Source organism: Dermacentor variabilis, chromosome 1 (assembly GCF_050947875.1).
Source record: "Dermacentor variabilis isolate Ectoservices chromosome 1, ASM5094787v1, whole genome shotgun sequence".
NCBI classification, from domain to species: Eukaryota; Metazoa; Arthropoda; class Arachnida; order Ixodida; family Ixodidae; genus Dermacentor; species Dermacentor variabilis.
In genome coordinates, this window is record NC_134568.1 from 198,749,253 (window position 1) to 198,774,048 (window position 24,796).

At 45.3% G+C, this 24,796-nt stretch overlaps 1 protein-coding gene across 1 annotated transcript in view; it reads left to right on the plus strand.

Moving 5' to 3' along the window:
- Nucleotides 1-24,796, plus strand: part of LOC142590652 (uncharacterized) — a 57,405-nt gene that overhangs the window by 23,831 nt on the left and 8,778 nt on the right. The window contains exons 6-7 of the mRNA XM_075703034.1: nt 9,006-10,640; nt 16,155-16,238. Coding sequence (XP_075559149.1) covers nt 9,006-10,640; nt 16,155-16,238 — 1,719 coding nt within the window. The remainder of the gene's footprint in view (nt 1-9,005; nt 10,641-16,154; nt 16,239-24,796) is intronic.

Here is a 24,796-nt window from a genome sequence, read left to right on the forward strand (position 1 = left end):
GACGTTTTGCAAAGCGCCCTACAACTTTCTAATTGGAATTTTTTGGATAACTTCGTTGCTTCAGAAGTTGCTTAATTAATCTTGACTAATTATCTAATTTAGCAAAATACAAAAAACAGCGTGACACACTATATACAAAAGTGAGCAACATGCATTTGGTCGCGTCGTGTTAGAGTGCATCGGCATATTTTTAAACTCTGGCTAAAGTTAGCTGAAAGACCCTGTATAAGGGGCGCATACATTCTACATATAAATATTAATTAGGGCGAGAACACAAAGCGATGACTTCAAAGCAAGCACATCCCCATAACAAGATAAAATATAATCCAAGCAGCCGTGTAGCTGTGTATTGCGCTATTTTGAATAAACAACCACTTACTACCTCTGTGATCTTCTACTCAGTGCATGGGGTAAGGGGTATATGGGAGAGCAAGAGAGGCGACGACGCAATGATAAAATGGAGCTATGTGTGCGGCGTCGATACAGTATAGGGAAAGTGTGCCGTACATGTGCGCTGTACTGTGCAGTAAGTACATCTGCACAACACGCGCTCGCACGAATACACACAGACACGCTGAACACGAACGATACGCTTGTACACGAGCACTCACTTCTGTCGGACATCCCAGCGAGCAGGACGCGATAAAGTCGGGTCGAGTCGGCTTGTCGAGCCAAAAAGCGGTCGTCTGGTTCGTGCAAACGCACGCGGGTCGCGCCGTGCGAGCGTCGAAATGAGTTCTGGCAGTCCGCGTGCAAGGGGTCGTTTAAATCGCCCACCTCACCATTGCAAGACGCGTGTAAACGTGATGGGGTCGGGCTAGGTGAATGCAACCTCTGACTCGACCCGCTCGCGTCGATTTGGCGTGAACAGGGGCTCTAAAATTATCTTTACAGCGCGTCAAGGTATACGTTCGACATCTGCACACCCTCGAGTAATATGAAAGGGAGAACCCTAATTGCTTTCACAAGGCCGTAGCATGGCTTAACCCTTTGAAAACGAGAAATATAAGTACCCGAAAAGAGTGTTCATTTTCCTCCTAAATGTGAAAAATACACAGAGAATAAGCATAATCAATCAAACGGGGAAATGCTTTGCGGAAACGTTTTGAGAAATAGGGAGCCAACACAAGACAGAAAACCGGAAGTGGGTTTCACCCGAAGCCACGTATGACATCATTCGGAACTTGTAGAAAGCTCTCGTCATATACGAACCATATTTGTACATTGAATTTGCTTCACGTACGTGCGTGATACCAGTGCAGCCAATCTTCCATCGGTCTATCTCCTCTAACCGTGGTTCCAAAGGGAGCGAGTGCCATACTTCTTTCTCGTCCTGTGTCCCAGCTCTAAACCAACAAATGACGCTCGCTGCCTGTCAATCAGTGTTAACGGAAGAAATTTAGGAAGAAACTCCGTACTCGATACCAAAACTCAGCAAGAAAAAAACAATCGTTCTTGTGTGTTGCCTGTGAGCAACACTCGTCCATATACCCGTATTAATACGCATGCCCCACATAAAATTATTCAATGAGACTAAATGTTCAACGGGAAAGATGCCCGTTACATAATATGTTAGAATGTCAGATTGTTAGAATTCGAATGCACGTCACGAGTAACCATTCCTCAAATACGAATTCGCTGTTGTCTCTCACATTGCTCACAACCAATATGCACAATGTGAAAAGAGGCGGGAGTCCAAGAGATCTATATACTGCACAGTGTGGCACTCGCATACAGCACTCAAAGCTGTGTTCACGTCCATTTCTGAGAAGATACCGGCGAGTGCAAGTAACAGCGAGCCGTAATCGATGTAATCGCGTGCTTCCCTATCTGTACGGAGTGAGTTGGTCGCGGACGTGGCGCTGAGTAACGCTTACTGCAGCTCTCCTGGCAGGACGCATCATGACACGCCGAGCAACGACGGAGCATGCAAATAACAATAAAGGAACGGTACGACATCGGAGAAAGCGAAGGAGCCATTGCGCGGGGAAGCTTAGGCGGACATACGCACGGAAGTCCGCGAAAGGACCGTCGGCATTACGGAGCCCGGCCAGCGATGTGCATGGCCGTCGTGGTGCAATCCGCAGCGCACAGGCCTGTTAGATGCGGCGGCCCTGAAAACTCCACACGCTGCGTGCCGGTGTCTCGAACAGCTGTTTGATTGACGACGGTCGTGCCTCTCGAAGCATGGGAAGTCACACTTGGCCGCAGGCTCCAATATTACCCCACAAAGAGGTATGCCAAGATGCGTCTCCTCTCGGTATAATATGGTGTGTTGGTTGCACAAAACGCCGCAGGGGCCACATTGGAGTGCCACCAGCACAGTAAAAGTCTGCTTATCCGCTGTGAATACAAAATCATGGCTGTCGCGCCTAGCCTCGTGTAGTAGTTAGGCACACAGTCTTTTTTTTTTTTTTTTAAGGCGAGGTTGGCCAAGGAAAGAATGGCAGCGTATAGATAAATTTGCAAGGGACATATGTGGCAACTGAGATTTATGGCGATATTTCATGTGTGACTATGGGGTAGTCTCACATGTCTATCACATCTATCCCTGCTGCATGCAGTGTCCCTTTAAGTTGTAAAAAATGTGACTTGTGTTATGAATATGCATATAGCGCTCTTGGCTTTTATCTCCACCCGAAAGTTCGTCTTTTTTGTGTGAGTATATTTTACTAGATGAACTTTCACCGACTTTATTCGGTGAATAATTTCTCGTGTCAAGCTTACGTTTTTTTTTTTCGGTGCACATTTCGTTCTCTAATTTTGTAGACGCTGATGTGTGGTGTATAATTGTAGATTTTGCTCTTAAGGATTGTAGTTGTAGCCAATACACAGAATAACAGTTTCCATAAGCAGTCTAGCAAGGGCACAACGCAACACAACGATGTCACTTGCAGTAATTAAGAGAGAGTTCATTTGATGTTAGAACACAAATAAAATTAGACTATTTATAACATTATGCGGATACTACAACGAATAATACAGACAAAAGGAAGAAGACTCCGTAGACACGAGCTCGCGTTACCATTAGTGAACTTGTTCACCGCAGTGGCTGCAGCGCGAAAACTGCGAGCATTCGACAGGCAAAACTGACCCAAACACACAAAGAAAAAATGCTGAGCTCGCTATGGCAGCAGGCTAAACATGACGTTGACCTCGCCAGAATCCTTGCATCGGAGCGCGTGTATTGCAGCTGCGCGCTGATCGCGGTTTTGGCTCTGGTACATTTGCTTTCACTGATGCTTTTCGGTTAAAATCCCATTCCTGAAGGGTTGGGGGGGGGGGGGGGGGGGAATACGGCGTGTTTTTTCCCGAAAACGCTGAACCCTAACTATAAACCGTAAATCTGATACTGAGAATGAGACGCTGGGCGTTCATAACGAGGACAGACAGGTGCTCGATGACCTGGAAAGCACGAAAGCCGCAGGTTGACAATACGGAAAGGATAAGCGCTGTAAAGGCCACTCCCGTCGATATACGCGGTGCAGTAATGTTGCATTAGAGCAGCATAGACTACGCTATAGAATTCAAGTCTATTCTTGTATCTTTGTGTTCAACTGAGGAAGGACAAAACTAACACAAACTAAGAGTATCAATAATACGGGCATTGGTGTTTTGTCACCATTTGTGAGCTCGTTACCTGAGCTAGCTTCCTTATTATTATTTTTATTCATCTGCTTATACAGTGCGTTTTGTGTGGCGACGGTGCCGGTACTCATTTTAGCACGTGTTGAAGGTTTATGAACTCTCTACAAGCAAATATTCTGTTCTTTATTTTGATTTTTTTCTGTCGACTCTGTAGCTTTACTATACGCATTTCTTTTTTCACTCTTAGGCGCAGAGTAGTAGCCGGCGCCTCTGGCAGACACAAATTTTTCCATGCACACATTACAAAGCTACGTGAATAAGGATAGTACTCGTAACACTATATGCGAAGCTTATTTTTCACGGTTTCTTCTTGTGCGTCATGTTTTGCTCTCGTCCGCGAACTTAAAATGACGTTACAGGTAATGGAAAGAAAAAATAGACGCGCACTTCGCAACACTTGGCAATGGGGCACGATCTTCGTAATGCACCTAGATTGGCAAGATTGGATATGTAGTTGGGAAAGAGAGCAAGGAGTGCAAAATGGCCAGTCCAAATTTGAACGCTGAACAAATAACGAAGAAGGCGCAGGCAAAGAAGGCGCAGTTGCCGCAGGATGAAGTAGCCAGTCGTTGGGAAATATACCGGGTGAAAAAGTATATGGTTCAAATACTGGTGCAAGCAAAGATAAAAGGTGAAAGTGAACGTTGGTTGCCGGAAATGCGTGAGAAAAAGAAGGCCGCACCTAGAGTATTTTGGAACCATATAAAATCATTAGGCAAGAAGTCAACAACAATACAGCAACATATCCTAGACGAAGATGGAAACAGACTGGAAGGGGAAGCGGCATTACATCCGAAAAGTAACAGCTGAATATTTCCAAGGCAATGACGAGTTTTTATTTGAAGAAAAAAAGAGCATGAAAGAGAACCAGATGGAAAAGAAGCTGGTGCTGACGAATTTCAACTGGAAGAAAGCCGAAGAGAAAATTCCTAAGCGCACAGCCACAGGGCTAGACGAGGTTCCCGTTAGGCTGGTTAATGAACTAGGACCAAAAAGTAATAAGGAAGCTCTGGTGAAAGCAGTGAAAAAAACTTTAAAATATAGACAAATACCTGATAGTTGGCGACAAAGTAGAATGAATTTAATTTATAAAGGTAAGGGGGAGAAAGAATTCACTCGTATAGACCGTTGACCATTACATCGGTAATATACAGGCTAGAAATGCAGGCAATTAAATTAAAACTTCAAGCATGGGCAGAGAATAATGGCATTTTGGGAGAACTTCAGAATGGTTTCAGAACAGGTAGGCGTCTGGATGATAACTTATTTGTTCTTACTCAGTGTATTGAAATATCAAGAGTAGAAAGCAGACCGTTATATGTGGCCTTTTTAGACATTGCAGGAGCCTATGACAGCGTAGACCGCAACATTTTGTGGGATATTCTGGAAGGGGAAGGCTTAGGTGACGCTTATCTACAGCTTTTGAGAGAGATTTACCTAGAAAACACCGTTTGCGTTGAATGGGAAAGGATGAGGAGCGAGGAGAAAGTTGATATCAACAAGGTACCGAGGCAGGGGTGACCTTTATCCCCACTGCTGTCTATGATGTACATGGTAAGGATGGATAGGGCGCTTGAAGGAAGTAATATCGGGTTTAATCTTTCGTACAAACAGGATGGTACAGTAGTAGAGCAGCAGCTTCTAGGTTTATCTTATGCGGACGACACTTTGTTGCTAGCTAACAAGCAAAGTGATTTGCAACGTCTCGCTAAAATCTGTGGACAGGAAGGCGAGAATTTATGCTTGAAATTCAGCGTGAGAAAATCAGGTGTTATGATATTCAATGAAAACAGTTAACAGACAGTGACAATACAGGGTCAGGAAATATCTCGGATAAAAGAATATAAATACCTTGGTATATGGATAAACGAAGTCAATATATATATGGAAATACAGGAAAAAAAACAATAACAGTAAAGGGGAAGAGAAATGCAGTCATAATGAAACACAGAGCGCTATGGGGATACAATAGGTACGAGGTGCTCTGAGGTATGTGGAAAGGTGCAATGGTTCCAGGATTTACATTTGGAAATGCGGTTGCGTGCTTGAAATCAGGGGTACAATCAGGACTCGATGGCAACCAAAGGTCAGTGGGACGCCTCGCATTAGGCGCTCACGGGAAGACTACGAATGAAGCTGTGCAGGGTGATATATGGGCTGGACTAGTTTTGAAGTGAGGGAAGCTCACAGTAAGATTGATTATGAAGAACGACTGAATAATATGGAAGGAAGTAAATGGGCTGGGAGCGTGTTGAGGTATCTGTACAGGAAAAACATTGATTCACAGTGGAGGAAAAGTACTAGGAAGCTTACCAGCAAGCATGCGGCCTGTAGTGTGAGCAACACAGCAACAAAGAACGTCAAGCGGAAAGTCAGAGATGCTGAAATAATCTCATGGGTGGCGGCAATGCAAAAGAAATCGGCCATGAGTAACTACTTAAGAGGAAAAAAAAACGAAATCAGGAAAGAAACAATTTATGATAACTCAAAGGGAAGCTCATTACTTTTCGAAGCGAGATCAGGATGCCTATGAACACGCACCTATAAAGCGAGATATAAGAAGGAACAAGAAGCACGTGCTTGTTGCGGTAAAGCTAGGGAAACTATGGAGTATGTTTTATTAGAATGTGAAGACATCTCTCCAGCGGTCGATTTAGGCACCACTGGCCTTCTTGAAGCCCTTGGGTTCAGCGAGAGCAGGGGAAAAGTAAACATGTCCGCGATAGAGATTAGTAAGAGGCGATTGGAAGATTGGTGGAAGAAAAGTATGGATACGACAAAAAACGGAGACATACAAAAGCAAAGTTCACAATAGAGGATCAGAAAATTTGGTTGTGGGAGTTCATCGTGTTTTTCTTTTCCTTTTTTTTTTCTTTTTTCACCTAGGCAGAACATTAGGCAGCGTAATAGCAAGAGGTCGGTGGCGCAGCCCACCGCCCCGTTCCAAAGCGGACGCTCGTAACATCCATCCATCCATCCATCCGGTCGACGGCTGCCTCAACTGTGAAAACAATACAAAACATGCAACTAGCACCATATTGCCTCATATCTTTCAGCAATCCCTTTCATCAGCCATTATACCCCATGACTGGAAAATAGGCAAAGTCATCCCGGTCCACAAAAAAGGACTTTCATCTTCTCGCCATAATTATCGACCAATATCTATCACATGTATCACTTCTAAACTAATGGAACATATAATTTTCTCTCAAATGATAAAATTTCTAGTGTCCGTCAACTTATTCCACCCTAACCAGCATGGCTTTTTGAAAGGTTTATCTTGCGAAACACAGTAAGCCCTTTTTATTAACGACCTTACTCTAGCATTGACCTTAACATACCTATTGACTCCCTCTTCCTGGATTTTGAAAAAGCTTTTGACAAAGTTCCTCACAAACGACTATTCCTAAAGCTTTCTCGTCTCAATCTTAACGAACATGTTTTTAATTGGATATGCAGCTTTCTCACTAATCAGCAGCAGTTTGTCTGTAAATGTTCATCTTCTTATTCCTCTGTTATATCTGGGGTACCTCAGGGCACCGTCTTGGGCCCCCCTTCTTTTTCTCATATATATTATTGATTTGCCCGCTAGCATATGTTCTAACATTCGCATATTCGCTGATGCTTGCGTCATCTACCGGTCTATTACTAACACCGATGACATTTTGTTTCTTCAGTCTGACATTCAGCACGTACTAACCTGGTGTAATTCCTGGCTAATGTCCTTAAATGTGAAAAAAAAAACATTTCTGCTATCATTCCACCGACGTCACTCACAACCATCTTCAAGGTATTTAATCGGGAATGCAGAAATCGCTTCAGTATCAGCTTACAAGTATTTAGGCATCCATTTGACACCTGATCTAAATTGGTCTTTTCATAGATCACAGGTTACTAACGAGGCAAATCGCGTCCTTGGTTACTTTCGACGAACCCTGCGACTAGCGTCCCCATCAGTGAAATCCCTTGATTACTTAACACTTATCCATCCCAAATTAGAATATGCATGCGCGATCTGGGACCTCTCCACTACCCTTGAATCTGTACAAAATCGCTCAGCTCGTTTCATTTTCTCCGCCTATTCCTGTCATGTAAGTGTAACTGAACTAAAACGTAATGCTCATCTCACAATTTAAGCGAACCGCCGAAAAATTTCCAAACTGTTTCATAAATTATTTTATCATCCATCTCTGAACTCCATTATCAGCCCCGCCCATCGCATTTCCAATCGCACAAACCACGGGAAGGCCGTCTACCCTCCCCCCTGCCCGCACTTCTGCGCATCTGTCATCATTTTTCGTTCATAAAGCAAGGGACTGGAATGACCTGCCAAACGCCATCGTTGATCAGATCGACTCATCGTCATTCAGATCGTTCATAGAAGGAATGTACTGCTGAAAATCCACCACCTCATGTAATACCCCTTCAATGGGGCCTTTGAGGTACTAATAAATAAATAAATAAATAAATAAATAAATAAATAAATAAATAAAACTGAGCCGGGGGACTGGAGTGATGGGATACAGTGACGGCAAATCGGTGGCTGCCGTAAAACCGCTGCGCTCATTTGATTACCACCACGTTGTCTCTGTAATCAAACACGACACTTGAAGTCCCGAGTCTGAAGTTACTCTACGAAGGAGCAAAACACATCGCGCATTCGTACGATTGGCTTCCCCTGCGCGCTGCTCGTGCAAGTATAGAATGCCAGATACATGATATTTGGCGAGATTAGGGCGTGAGGCGACTTCCGAGTGCAGAGGAAGTCGCCTCACGCCTCGCCTGTACAATACATTTGTACAGATAAGGGCTTATGAGGCCCACTGCTGGACTGGAGTACGCGCGCGTGTGTATCTCATTTCCGGTCGTGAGGCATTACATAGGGCACATCGATGCCATCGCGATGTTGCATTAAGGCACCACGAGGCGTTCCAACGATCTGCCGCACGCTGCAAGAAACGGTGCACAGACACCAACGGGGAGAGTATGCTTGCTTTGATTACAACCAGCTGTAATGAAGGTTGTAATTACGGCTAATAATGTTGCGTGCATGCAGCCGGGCATTTGATAAGTCGCAGTCGCGCCGAACCGTTGTACGACGAAATATTTTAGAAATTCCGAATGATTGAAATTGTGTTCAGTATTCTTTCAGGTGTCCTTTCATGAATATTATTCCTTTATAACTTCCAGATATCATAAAAATTGAATTTTTAATCTCGGAAAGTCCGTAAATTGACATAGACTCCCATAAACAGTGTTTGCTATAATAAATGAGCGTAGAATGTACAGAACCTTAGTTAATACTTCACAAGCACTTTTTTTTAATTTGTATTACGTTTTTTTTCTCTTTCTGCTAGACTGAAATCGACAAAGTAAGCTGGACACCGAGGCCAACATCTGCACAAGTGCCCTACAGGCCGAAAGTATCCTTTGAAGCAAAGCCGGTGACAGTCTTCATCGGCGACGTGGAAATAGTGCCGGAGAGTGATGAGGAGGCTGAGAGGATGGAACAGAGCAATTACTGTAGTTCGACCAAGATGAAACCATGTTTTGGACCAAAGCCAAGCCGCATCCACGACAGTCGCATCGACGCAAGCGCCAGCGCACGTCCACTAGATGCTCCTGGTTGCAGCCGTGAGCGATTGGGCAACACATTAGCGAGCCCTCAAGCGTACCAGCGAGCGACGGCAACCGCATTCCCTGCTGTGGTAGAATGGCTGAATTCTTGCGAGTTTCCTGTGGTGCAGAAAGTAAATAACGAAATACCTGCGGTGAAAGAGGTGCCACATGGTGAACCCAGGGCTCCCCGAGCTACCTGTACAGACCCGACAAGCTATAAGACACAAACGGTGGCCTTTCCAGTTACCGCAAGGTCACAGCAGACTCTGCAAGGACAACAGTCATGCAGCGCTACTGTTACTGTGCACAAGAGTCATGGTTTTTCTGAAGGTGAAAGTCCTGAAGAAGCGGGAAGTAAACTCACAAACCAAGTGAAGATCATACATCAACCCCAACAGGCTTCTACGCAACTCGGAGCAAGCAAAGGTGCTCCCACACTCAATATTTATGATTCCTCAAGCGGCGGGGCTACTAAAAACGCAATGCCTGGACATTTAGGCCACACAAAGGTCGCACAGCAACCGCAGAAAACGTCTGCGCAATTTGGAGAAAAGTGGGACAGTTTAACCACTCCCGCACAGAACATTAACGATGCCTCACGCGGTAAAACTCCTGGAAACGAAACAGGTGGAATAACCAACCAATTAGCAGCGCAACTAGCAGGGGACACATCCACGCAACTTGGAAAAATGTGGGACGGGTCAACTGCTACCTCACAGAATATTCATGGCTTCTCACAACGTACAACTTCTCTATCCTCAGGCAGTATGCTTCCAACACCAGCCAAAATAGATCAACCAGCACAGAAAGCATTCTCCACTATGCTCAAAGGTATGTGGGACGGAGCTCTTTCTACGGCAAGGAACACGCCAACGTTCGACAACGATGGGAGACGATATCAAAATGTGCAGACCACGAGGCACCCTGAGTTGCTTAAGCTCGGCCAACCAGCAGTACAGCCAGGTCCGTCTCCAGCAATAAAACAGAGCACAGAGAGCCTGTCGCTGAACAAGACAAGCGGCCAGCAAAGAATCACTTTTGACCGACGCAAAGTAACAGAGCCACGTCCGTCCCCAGCAACCAAGCACAGCACGGGCAGCTTGTCGATTTACAAAACAAACGACCAACAAAGGATCACTTTCAACCGCCACGATCACTTTCAAGCGATGCCCCGTGCAGCCACAAGTTCGACCAAAACTTCAACTTGCGCAGGCGAGAAAGCTGGCCAAGAGGAAAAGACAAGTTTTTTGTGTGTTGCCAACATAGTTAACGCAGACGAGGATCCCACAGCCCGAGAGATTGCTTCGCAACCCTTGGAATCAGCGCCAAAGGAAACAGATGACCTCCCGACATTCTATAGCACACAGGTGGAGGTGAGTACAGCAGACCTTCATGCTTCTGTTAAACCGATTGGAAATCCTGGGGCGTAGGAAGTTAGACATGCACTAATACCGGCGTTTGCGTTTAATTCGATAAAACTCGATCAGTCCTACACTATAAATCTTTCAGTGAGCAATTTACTTAGGTGCGTCATACTGTTATGTATACAACAGTCTCGGGCAGAGTGAATCTAAAACGTCTTGACGTTGACACAGTTGTCAGCTGAACAGCCTATGCTGGGCGAGCAACCGAAGCAAAGCAGGCGCAAACATAGTGTGTATTAGCTGCACCGTTTGCTAGCACGTTTCTTTTTTTTTTTTCCTAAGTGCCGGATAGCTTACACAAAAAAAATATAATTACGTGTTCTATGGTGGGGATCGAGAGAAAGAGAGAGTAGTCCGATGTGAAAAGGAAAGGTAGGCGCTATCTTCTGCAGCCCTTGCGGGAGCTTGGCTCAGCGCCAGTGGGAATCGAGCATCTGCAGTCTCCCGGCATGACTTCCCGTTACTCTAACCATTAGGCCACAACGGTACGCACATGCTTATCTCGCGCCAACGCGAAGTACCTCATTGTGGCGACTGGCACGCGCGCCACGCGTGCGCGTGAGTTCTGTGGCCTCCGAAGGTTTAGACATAGTTTAGATGCCGTGGTCTGCGGCGGCGCCGTGTCGCGTTTCCCCTACCTATGGACAAGAACGGCACCGAGAGCGGCGCTGCTGCGCCGGCGTTGAGAGCGCCGCATGCGAAGCAAAATTCTAATAGCGGGTGGTACCCCTCTCCCATCTCTCGTTCGCACCGCCTTGACTGCCTCCGGCACTGCGCGTGTTTGGGCACGTTTCGTGCCGCGCGCGGTGTGTGCCTACGTGTGTGCGCGTGGACATTTCATTCGAAGGGCGATTTACAGTCTGTTTCACATTTAGTGAACTAGGAGCGCGTTGCATCGCGATGCGGCGAGCGCTTGAGTCAGGCGGCGGCAGCAGCTCGCGCAGCTGCTCGAGGGGCGGGGTCTTGAACGGCGTCGTCTGCTACGGCGGCGCGCGCTGGCCGCATTGTCGGGAAGCGTTCTACTGTCAGTTGCAGGGCGCCGATCTCATGGTTACTGCGTGAAATGAGCCGGTATTCTTTACTAAGCGTTGTGCGACGCCCACTGATACGCCTCGAAGGTAAGTTCATCGCTGAAAGGTGCAGGGCAGTCATAGACGACGTACTGATTCTATACACTCTTGACGGCCCGTTTATGGAAGGCGACTGTATATTCTGACGCGACAGGTCGCCGATCCACACTGCTACTGTTGTGCAAGAACTGCCGGAAGAGCGCGCAGTCACTCTCTTGTAGTGGCCGCCTGAATCCCCGCGCGCCAACATCATTTAAAATGTCTGGGGCTCGTTGAAAGTATCATTGGCGCAACATCCCCTCTATCAGTCGCCCCCGAGGATAGGCTTCGATCCACCATTGTCAGCGACTGAGACGTGTTGCGAATGAAGACATCCCTGATCAAGTCATTCTACACTTCACTGCCTTCCAGGATGAGCGCTGTCATCGCTGCCGCTGGGGACATGACGAGATACTAACTAAGGTTCCGAGCGTGACGTGTCCGATTCACCGCCGGCGGGCAGGGTCTGCCTGGTGTAGTGAATGATTGTCGAGAAAAATCACTTCCGGCTCATTGTCTTAACCTAAAACATTCCTTTAATCGTATCCATTTGTTTCATCGTGTTCGACCCCCATAGTTATCATTGTTGAGGGCTTTGTTTTGCTTTCGAGTCAAACAAAGACTGAGCACGTTGCGCGCACATCTTGGTGCGTCTTGTCACTGCTTATTACGGTAGCACACAGAGTGAAGAAATATACGTGCACGCGCTCAGTACCCCGGCCTTTCGAAAGAACAAACGAAGCATGCTGACAAAAGAAGTTTGTGGAACTCCATTATCGCCAATGAAGGCTCGGAGTTTGGCTTCGCACAACGTTTAGTAAAGAATATAAGCTCAGCTCCCGCAGTACCGATGAAATCGGTGCACTGCCCCTGACAGTAGCCCGCTCCCCGACAATGCGGCCAGCGCGCGCCGCCGTAGCAGACGACGCAGATCACGACTCCGCCCCTCGAACGTCTGCGCCTGCTCGAGCTGCTGCCACCGCACGACTCCATTGCTTGCCGCATCGCGATGCAATACGTTCCGAGTTTTCCCCTAAGTGTGAAACAGACTGTACACGCTTCTATTTGCCTTTAAGAAGATCGGTACGATTGACAATTATTTTTATGGCTGCAAAAGGGCAGCGTCTGTTTAACCGTGTAAGTGACGCTGAGCAGGTAATTGTAAACGACATCGTATGTGCCGCTGGAAAAATCGTCAGCACATACGATGCGGCACACACGAGCTAAAGTCATTTTTGCAGTGTCTCACAATGTTTGCTACAAATCCGTGTTGTCTCTGATGGCGACAACGGACTTCCATCGACACTGTGCGGAAATAAAAAAATATATCGCTGCATAGCACAAGTACGACATGCGCACACAACTTTAACTAGTATGTCCCCTACAATATGGAATAGAGGCAGCAATGTAGACAGCTTGGCCATTTTTTAACAGTGCCCAAGAGACGGAAGTTGAAAGTATTAGTAATCATTCCTGCTTCAGCAATGCCGTCGCGACCAAGACGCGGGCGTGTATCGTCCAGTAAGTCGATCGAGCGATGCAGTGGTGAAGCAGGAATGAACTCCGGTCATGTTCAATGCATCGTGCATGTATTCAATTTCTCGGCACGCGTGAACTTCGGCCACTGCTAGCGCATACAACAGAAGTGGTTTCCATTTTTTGGCAGCGCACACACAAACGAAACACGAGAAAGAAGACAGGACAAGCGCTCGTCGAACAACTCAAAGTTTTTATATGAATAAAAGAATTATGTACCGAGTAATTATTAAATTCATGTGGGTTACATATAAAAACCGTCATACACTCAGGAGTGATTAATGAACGCGCTCGCTTCGTTTGCCAGTTGTTTACTTCACTCGGCGCACCGCAGTAATCCATGTCTGTCGTCTGCTTTTTTCGTACCATTTTCTTGTGAATCGGCAGAATTTCACTGGTGGCATCAACCCTTTCGTGTTTACATTGCTGTCGTGACAGTAAACAACGCAATAATAATTTCCGGTCATCCGAAGAGGCGCCGTCGCAAACAAGAGACGTTTCGCGCGCAGCGCGAACTGAACGCGGGCACGACCGCTAAGGGAAGCGGCGGCGGAAACCTACACCCGTTGGAGATGAAATCGTTCCGCCAGGGGAGAAACGAGCGCTGGCGTCTAGGATGAAACTTGGCGTGCGGTCGTCTATAGATGTTCTCCTTGCCCGCTGTTCCGTCGGGCGAGGAGGACGTTTAGGCATTCTCCGCTGCTTTGGCTGACAATTTGCAGGACGCGTTCGTTGTAGCCCAAGTCCGTTGCGCGTCTCTTATCGAGATGCGCCGTTACGACTTCCGTTTGCCAAACATTTGTTTACATCCATTCACACAGTTTGTGGGACCAGCATGATTTCTTTCTAGCCAGCTAATGCAGCTGTGAACAAAGTACGCGAACTCTGTGAATACAAATTGCTTACCTTTACCTACTAATCAATTTGACGCTTCTGAAGTGCTCCATTTCCCATTCCGCCTGCAATTCTGTCAAATGAGGAGCGCTTCCTGGAACGCTTCTTCCGGAATGCTGCATAGCTCCGCCAGCAATATTTCCACAATGGCGTCGACGGATTCGAAACGGCGATCTTTAGGACAGGATCTTAATTTCAGGAGCCGCACGACGTGCGGGCTAAGTACGTTTTGTCATGATGGAGCATCCACCACTGTTCTCGACATACATCCTATCTTTTCTTCTTCATTCCTTGTCGGATTCGTTTCACTACCTCCAGGCAGCATTTCGTTTTGCTGTCTTCCCTTATCGAAACAAGTCCTACCTTCAGCATCGAAAAATAAACAGTAAGCACGACGTTCCCATTCGACAGGACCTTGCTTTTTGTGCCATAGTGACGATTTTCCTCCTAACTAACGTTTTGTTTCAATGTCCTGCCCTGCACACAACTCTCATCCCGGTTGATTGCGTTTTTAACTAAATTTTAATCCGACTTAGATCGTTCCAGAAGCATTGACTCACTTGCAGCCGTGTATGCAAGCAATTCCCCTTTTTTCCCGTGAGGTACACACCCGCCGTGGTGGCGCAGTGGCTACGGCGTTGTGCTACTAAGCCCGAGGGCGCGGGATCGAATCCAGACCATGGGCTGGATCCAGATGGGGCTGAAATGCAAAATCGCCCGTGTACCGTGCATCGCGTGCACGTTAAAGAGCCCCAGGTGGTGAGAATTGATCCGGAGTCCCCACTACGGCGTGCCTCATGATCAAACCGTGGTTATGGCACGCAAAACCCCAGAATTTAACCGTGAGGTACACAAAGAAGTCAGACAGTACACACATCTGGACTGTACGATGGGTAAGAGGATCGTTGCGGTGCTTCTGGGAATGACAAAAAAAAAAATATGTTTTTTTTTTTTAAAGAAGGAAATTGCTGCGACAGGGAACAAGACATCGAACAAGGCGTAGTTAAGACACTGGAGGCGAGTTATAAGAAGGTGACAAAAGATGACTCATGTTATCTAGGCTTGGTAGAAACGGCGGGACGCGTGCATTTCACTTACTGGGGTGCACATCGAAAGGGTAAAATGGCCGATGAATCATTTCCAGATATAAAAGTTTTCAGATCATCAGTCTCGATCTTTATTGAGCAACCCTTGCATATATATATATATATATATATATATATTGGTCAGATCCTCGTAGTACATATTTTTATATAACGTTTTCAGCTCGTTCACCGGCTCCAGCGTCTATTGAAATGAATCAATGTATACGTTACTTGCTCCAGGACTACGACTAAAGTTCCTGCATCGGTGATCTTTCTTTGCGTGTATCCCCTTCAAAGACAAGTACGGGCTTTCATAAAGCGTTTCCACCATTTGTGTGTTGTAGGCTCTCTCCTAATGATGAATCTTCAAATCAATCTGGTAGGAGCTCAAGCGTGTCTCTGAAATGTTTTCCGAATTTCGCGCAGAATGTCGCAAAATTTCTTTTTTCGCCTGTCTAGCTCATTTCGGCCTGCGAAGAGCTATTTTAACGATAGGAAAGGCGGAGAGGTAGCCATCACGTGTTTACGCAGGTAGACGTGACAGAACAAACGAATGTACATTACAGCAACCTTACGGTGGACACTACACAGAACTTGTTGACAGAGTTGTGTGCACTACGCAACCAGACTCAACTTACGGATAGCGCGTAATTTCAAGAAGCTCGCGAATTCTCCAGACAGACTACGTATATAGTGCCAGTGTTATTCAATCTTTTCAACTTGCGCTCTAACTTCTTCCAACTATTGTCATATGAGAGCGCTTGGTGTGTCGTCTGCTTTCACGTCCGTGTCGTTTTTATGTCGCGCAATATCATTTAAGTATTGTCATATATTTGCAGGGACGCAAAGCATCCCGGAAAAAGGCAAGCACTCGTAAATGTTGGACAATTCCAGAAGTTGACAGCCTGCTCAGAGATAAAAAGGTAAGTGCGTCGTTATACAAAAACTATCTTTTGTCTTTCCGTATACCATAAGTGTAATGGTTAACCCCTTACTGCATGAATTTTTATCTGCCTGTGAAAAAAAATTAGACGAGCTTTTTTTTAGGCTGCATATGCCTAAACAAGCTTCAATTTTCCAAAGAAACGCATGGTTGCGACTTCATGAGCCAAAGTTGTCGCGTTTCATATATGATACACGATGCAGTTTATGGGTTTGTATTATCACCTTGTATAAAGACATTCGAATTGCAAAAAAACTTGCCAAAAAATATCATGATTATCGAAAAAACTTGAAACATTGGTTCAAAAATGAAGTGTATTTATCGCAGCTGCAAGTAGTACCAGTTTCTTAATTTTATGAAGTCATGTTTGATTGACTAATCGATAGCTTCAATATCTAGACCAGACCATTTACAGACCTTGATTTTATGTCAATATTTGGTTTTGTAGTCTTTTGGAGTTGACGCAAGCCGAAAGAAAACCAACTTCCTCTTCCTGTGAGATAAAAAGTTTCAAACAGGAATAAGGTGCCTCAGAAAGGCTGGCGAGCCTTTATGAGGCACGTTATCCCTGTTTGCAACTTTTATGCCCCAGTGTACTACTCCATCTGTCAGCCCCCTTCTTGATTTTGGTCGTCCTGTGAGAGTTATTTCTTGCTGCTGTTGTTAGCAGCTCTTGATACATCCATGGTAGGCCCCATGCTATCTTTATCGTAAACCCTGCTAGAGCTTTCATTTTGTGGCCTATATTCATCCCCAATAATGGTGCTAAAATACCGTATAACCAGTAGAAACATTGTATTTTGTCACCAAATTTGTTCTTTTGCGAGAAGGCAAATTTCTGCTCTCCTCCACAAAACACCCATAACTGCATGACGTATCATAGATGATACATTATCGCCAGAATATAGTTTTCGATGAAAATAATTCAGTAGGCTAATAAGCAGTAAACAAACACCCTGGTATTATTTCAGGGCTGATTTGGCCCCAGAAATCATGAAAATACCCAGTTTATTTGCGGACATTTTTGCACGTTGCTTGACGAGCTGCCGCCATGTATTTTATTTTTTAAAAATGTCCCAAAAATTATTTTCAGCGTTAGAGTCACTATTTATTTCAATGCCAGAGAGGACATATGTGCCGTGTAAATATGTAGCATTTTCTTTCTTTTTGATTCTGAGATGCCGGAAGAGGAATCACAGAATATCTCAGAAAAACCATGATACATGCATGCGTAATGGCTTTTTTAGCCCATTTCACGTATCAAAATTTCTTCATCAGTTGTGTCTTTCAGTTGGAGATCCTTCGAATTTGTAGTTATTTTTCAAATTCTGTTATGTCTTAAAGGAAGTTAGTTGATCTGACTTGTGCTTGTTCTGCTTTCATTTTGGAGCCAACATGAAAAGCGCTTAATGGTCCTATTAGTTATTCATAAATTTCCAGACGCACCAATCGACACCTAAGTACCAAACTGTCGTAATAGCACATTACAACGACGATTAATGCAAAGAAACAACGAAATAGATAATAAAAGCAGAAGCATAATTAAAACGCAAGTCTTAAAATAAGGAACTCTTTGTGGTGTGGTAGTCAATAAAACGCAGATTGTGCTTTTCTATTGGCAACAAAATACGCTATGCTCACTTTGAAGCCCGGACACTGCTGGTATATATATGAACGAGAGGAAAGGGGGTTAACCGAGGGGCCCGATTTTTATTAGTCATATCATAAGAAGCCAACGAACAAAGGCACCAAGGACAACACAGGGAAAACTACTTGTACTCCTTGCAATAAGGGGGGTTACTGCGCTGTAAATACACGGACAACAGAAGTAGAAGTGGACAGGACGCGCGCAATCCTGTCCACTTCTACTTCTGTTGCCCGTGTATTTACAGCGCAGTAAGTCCCCTTATTAACAGATGAACATCCACCGACTAGCCCAACTTGCCGGTCTACTACTTGTACTTCCTCACTGAATTAAAGAACTGATAAATTAATGGAATTGGAAGTGGATGAAAAAAACAACTTGCCGCAGCTAGGGAATGATCCCACATCGTCGCATTACGCGTGCGATGCTCTACCAATTGAGCTACCGCGACGCCGTTTTCTCATCCACATTCTGGGGTACTTATGTGTTACTACTAGAACTAACCCTGGGACAGTTGGCCAGCGCCACCACTATATGTATGTAATCATTATACCAGGTGTTCCTACGCAGACTTTAAATAATATTTGAAAATGGCCGTTTTTAAATAAATGAACGGTTCCTTCGGGAGACATGCCGTCAGTGGTGGCGACCACGGGGTGGCGGGTGATACGACGTAATTAGTCGTTGATTAACAAAAACAAATTATTCACGAACATCTTACCATTTAGTTTCAGCGGGATCATCGTAAACGGGAAATTGAAGCGAGCTCTCCCGTACCAGCCATATACGCTTCTGGATCTGCAAAAACGCGATTACCGGCGGGACTGTGGCACGACGAAATTCGGCTATCAGAGCGCGCGAAACCGAAACTGGGAGCCTGCAGCAATCGCGCAAAGCTGCGCCACTCGACGCCACGTTCCGCTTACGTCACCCAGCAGCGGGCAGCCAGCGCGCTGCGGTTTCGTGCTCGTCGCTGTCGCAGAGCGTTGGATGCCCGCTGCTGGGTGACGTAAGCGGAACGTCGCCTCCAGGGGCGCGGCTTTAATCTTTTCCGATATATATATATATATTACGTATACCATATATACGTCAGAAAGAAACATCACTTCCAATAGCAAAGACGAGTAGTTTTTTTTTCAAATGCCTTACTAAAACTAGCTATATTCTCCATAACTCCCATACAATAATCACGTAAGAACAATGGCAACATAGGGGGCTTTTTATATGGGATCTCTATGCGCGCGCCCACACGTACGTCCACACACACGATTGCACACACAAACACGCAAACACTGAAAAATCTAGGAAAATAACTGTAACTTGGGCAAAAATTTTATATTTAGCATAACATGCATGATCACAGAAACGCAAAACTAAACATAGTTTCCTTAGAAAAAAAGATTTCTATACGCAAAACAATGCTATCGACCGACCGCGCGGCGTCAGAAATTTTGGCGCTCACTTCTAGGCTTCTAGTTGTATTTTTTCTTGAAAATCAAATTTAATGTAAAACTTATCGCATTTCGTTGCGCACATTTGTGCTAATCTACGCTTTTAACTCTTAAGACATTATATTAATGCCGAACGCTAAAATGTGCTGACAATCTGTAATTTGCGCGTACTGGCATCTGTGGAGATAGCCGCTCTAAAATTTAATTCAAGCGTAAAGTCCATGTCATTGCAGAGTCTGAACTCGAAAAAATGCTCAAGAGGACCGATCATGATAACTATATTTCTGAATACTCCTCACGTTCTTCTGCCCAGACCGAGCCAGTGGCCCTGACATTAATTATGCATTATATGAGCGGACGTATACAGCCATCGCATGTAGAATGTGAACGCACGCGATGACATTTCCGCATATCTCTCTCTCTCTCACTTTCTCTTTCGCAGCCCCCCAAAAACGTATAAGCTAGATCAATCACGCGGAAGCGGTGTTAAGCGGCATTTTTTTTTTTATTGGTTCACTGTGACTTGCAGCGCTATAGGCAAAGGATAGCTGGTCGCAAACAATTGATTTGGTAATACTTGTTGCTGCGCTAGTCGCTTCATATACTGCATTACGGACCACTTAGCGCAAATCGACATAAATATAAGGGGAGGAAGGGACAGGACGAACGCTAACCTATAGTCCCTTTCCCCCTTAAGTTTATGTCGATTTGCACTCAGTTGCCACAGTTCTGTCTTTCTCTTGTTTTGTTTTCTTTTCAAAGGCATTAATTTACTTCGTTCACAGGAACCTCCCTGAGAAATGTGACGTTGATCCGAGCATTTTCGTCACGTGTTTTTACTCTTTACGCCGTTGGCCATTTTTGGTACCATCTGTCGGTCACGCCGTCGCCGACGATTTTCGCGTAATAGGGCATGTAACGCGTTCGCATTAAAAATGTTACTAATTTAGTTGTGTAGGACACAGAATAAGACATCGACGCAAGCGAAACAAGCGTGTGCTGCATATCACACGTCATCAGGTCGCGCGAATTCGAAGTTTTCCTCTTCACGGCAGGCTCAAATCCCTGACTCCAGTCATATGTACCCAGTCACCACAATGGGCCGAGTAATGTGACACGTTAGCACGGTGAAGATTTCTTATCAATGAGCGCATACCCGAAGAAATGCGCTTAACAGGCACACGCTTTCCCACCAAAATGCCCGCATGGTTTTCAAATAACGGCCGGAGAGCTCTAAATATATATACGCGAGTATTAGTCGCAATAATACGCCAGTGCTTTTCCATTCGTGGAAAACTGAGATAAATGCTACGAAGAACAATCATAGTTCTAGGAAATTATTGACACCAGACCAAATCAACTATTTCTGACCAGCAAGCTTTTGGGTAGTCTTTATATAGGCATCGAAGCAAGAGTAGTAAACTGTAGCAATTAAAACTAAAGCAAACAATCCACGCAAACAGCTCCACGTAACAACGCTTCCTTTGTGTCAAATCCAGCTCAGTTCCTGGACCCTATCGAAATATGATTCTGGAACTGACAGCTCGTGCGCTTAAGGCGTATACCGCAGCTTCGCGCCGCCGATGTTCTGCGCACACGTCATGCCTTATGATTCATATGAGGGCCACTGACTTCTGGTTTCAGGGAACGAATGCACTTTTGCATGTCTGAGTTCATTCCCGTTAACGCCATGCAAATACACGACCGACTCATCTGTCGCCTGTCGAATTTCACACTTGCGCCCACGTTTGTTTCTTAGGCAGGAGGCGCGCACGTACTTGCGTCTCCCGGCCGTGTTTCCGGAAACACACCTGCAGTCGCTCTCAGAATGTCGTCGCATCAGCGTATATAACGTCACACTATTTTGTTCTTAATAATGGCGTTTTCATGACGGCTGTCGCGATGAGTCCGAAGAAGGGAGCCACGTTTCATTTATAGCCTTCAAAATTGAAATAAATTACGTTTTAGCCGTCTGCTGTCAGTCATGCTTCGTGAATGTCATACTTCGTGAATGTCATACTTCGTGAAAGCATTCCTCGAAATCATCTAAAGCTTACGCTATAGCCAATTTAGCCTCTTAAAATTGGTGTCCGCGCTCCTATAAAGTCATAAAACTAAATGCGATGCGCACCCCAATCGTCGTTATTAGAATCTATTCAACGAGTAATAGCATGCAATGCTTATGCTTATTCACCGTAACTTTAACATGATGCCATGTTTATGTTTACGAGCTGTACACCCGTCACAATTCAAGCTGAAATGCAAACAGCAGCTCTCGCGGATGCACACTGTGTGGCGTCGACGCAGTGACGTCACGTGGACCAAGATTACGCTTCTCGAGGAAAGAACCCGGTGAGGACTGAGAGAATATACTGAGAGAAGTGCGACGCCAAAGACAGTGCTATAGTGTTGGCCATTACTTTTTCCCGTCCCATTCCCAAGACCGTATGGTCTATGAGCACCGTAACCCTGGCCCGATGGAAACTGGCGCGCGCGCACACATGCTCTCGCGCGAATAACGTGCGTGGTCCGGCGCGCACGTGCTGTACGGCGCAAGGTACGCGCCTATGCTTATACGGCAAGACAGTAGCAGCCACGGCCAGGGAAGGTTCGCTGAGAAAGCTTCGCCTTTAAAACGTAGCTTTGGAGGATCTCTTTAGAAAGCTTAGCCTGAGCTTGACTCTTCCCGGTGGTCCTCTCGCCTGGTGCTACCGCCTTGGAGCCAGAGGCGGACGTTTGTGGTGCCATATTCGATATCCTGAGCGAGACAACAATTACCTGCTAAGTTTTGCCCCTTCCCCAATTTTAAATTGTCGCAGTAATATTCATTTAGTCATCATTATTTACTTCCCGCCTGAATGGGCTAAATCATGATCTTAAAAAAATCCGAGGACACCTAAGCACTTCTTATATGAGTAGTGAATGCGAAGGCATTAATGCCCACTTGAACGCCGCTGAGATGTCCTTCAATTTATGAACTGCTCGCGGGAGGGCGAGTGCGTTGAAACGCTTGGCACGTTTTGATTTGGCCTCAACCGAGGCGCAGTTAGAACGCAGGCGAGAGCTTGGGCGGACAAAGAACCCGCGGATAACACAGGCTTTCGAGAGCGAGAGCGAGGATGCCGTGGCGTTGCGGCGATGCCCTCTTCCCTCACGCAACACCTGGCGCGCAACTGCAGCAGCAGGTGTTCCCTTTCGCCCGCTCTGCTGGGAATGGGAATTTGGGTGCCGTTTCGCCGCTACAGGAGCCCGGACGCCGGCTTTTTCTCTCAATGAGCCATTTTACGCTTTCGCATAAAGAATGCAGCTTATTTGGTTTCAACATTTACTCACCAATTTTTTTCTAATTTTAATTTTTGACCCCTATACTACTGCCACTTTCTTGACCGATCCCCCAAAGTTGGTTGCGACATTACACCGAAGAACAATCAGCCAACAACCAAAGAACTCCTCGGAAACGCACTTAATATGGCTACCGAAACTATATACGGAGGCACAGCACAAACGATTTCCATTTGAGCGTTCACGGCAGCTCTTACGTCGGGTTAGTAACAGCTGCACTGCGGTTTACACGTACGAGGTCGCCACCCTCAGACAAAACTAGCATTCCAGATGCTGACAGCAGCCTTACTTTGACATGAAAGCTTGTGAACTAACATTTATCGTTTCACCTGACTGAAGCGTCTTGTGGGTGCAGTGTAAGTCCAGCGTTGGCCTTATTCTATTGGAAATTATTTTGGTAACTATTTTATATAATAGTGGAAGTACGCTAATAGGCCTATAATTTTTCAGTTCTTTAACGTCTCCCTTTTTGTGGATTAGTATAATGTTTGCATTCTTCCAGTTTTCTGGGACCCTTGCAGTCGATAGACACTTCGTATAGAAAGCCGCCAGTTTTCCTAGCATTATCTCTCCTCCATCTTTGATTAAATCGACTGCTTTCCCCCGTTTCATGCCTTGCAAGGCACTTCTGACCTCATCTCTATTTATAGGAGGAGTTTCTGTATACTGTTCATTATTGTTTCGAATAGAGTACTCCTGAGTCCTCTGGGCACTGTACATGTCAGTATAGAATTCTTCCGCTGCTTTTATTATACCTTCGAGATTGCTGATGATATTACCCTGCTTATCTTTCAGTGCATACATCTTGGTTTGTCCTATGCCAAGTTTTCTTCTCACTGATTTGAGGCTGCGCCCATTTTTTACGGCTTCGTCACTCTTTCTCACGTTATAATTTCGAATATCACTTATTTTCGTTTTATTGATCAGTTTTGACAGTTCCGCGAATTCTATCTTATTTCTTGAGTTGGACACTTTCATTCTTTGTCGTTTCTTTATTAGGTCCTTTGTTACTTGGGAGAGCTTGCCTACTGGTTGCCTTGGTGCCTTGCCTCCCACTTCAATTGCTGCCTCTGAATCTAGCCTCGTTACGGTTTCATTCATTACCTCTATGTAATCATCATCATCATCATCATCATCATAATCATAATCATCATCTCTCTGTTCTAAGGCTGCATATTTGTTTGCAAGTACCAGCCTAAATTTGTCTGCTTTTACCCTTACTGCCTCTAAGTTGACCTGTTTTTTATTGACCAATTTTACTCTTTCTCTGTACAAATTGAGGTGAATCCCAGCCCTCACTAACCTATGATCACTGCACTTTACCCTACCTATTACTTGAACATCCTGCACTATGCTGGGATCGGCAGAAAGTATGAAATCAATTTCATTTCTTGTCTCACCATTAGGGCTTTTCCAGGTCCACTTTCTGTTGCTACGTTTCCTGAAAAATATGTTTATTATTCTCAGCTTATTCCGTTCTGCGAATTCTACCAGCATCTCACTTCTAGCGTTTCTAGAATCGACACCGTAGTTCCCAATTGCCTGTTCACCCGCCTGCGTGACTTCAATGCAAAGCCCACTTTTGCATTGAAGTCACGCATTACTAATATATACCCTAGTTTGCACTTTTCTTATCGCTAATTCAACATCTTCATAAAACTGATCTACTTCCTCATCGTCGTGACTGGATGTTGGAGCATAGGCTTGCACTATACCTTTAGTCTATACCTCTTATTAAGTTTGATTACGACTACTGCTACCCTCTCGTTAATGCTGTAGAATTCGTCAACGTTGCTGGCTATGTCCTTATGGATTATGAATCCTACCTCGTATTGCCTCTTACCAGGGAAACCTCTATAACAGATGACATGGCCATCATTTAGCAGTGTGTAAGCCTCACCAGTTCTTCTAATCTCACTAAGGCCGATAATATCCCAGGCAATGTCTGATAGTTCCTCATGTCTGATAATGCGAACAGAATATGAATCTATGGCTGCGGTTGACACACATTAAACTTGACTCCTTAATACACGTTTTAGAGGTCATTATCTGGTGAGGGACATTAGCGGGGGAAAAGATATCTAGATTGTGAAAAGTGCA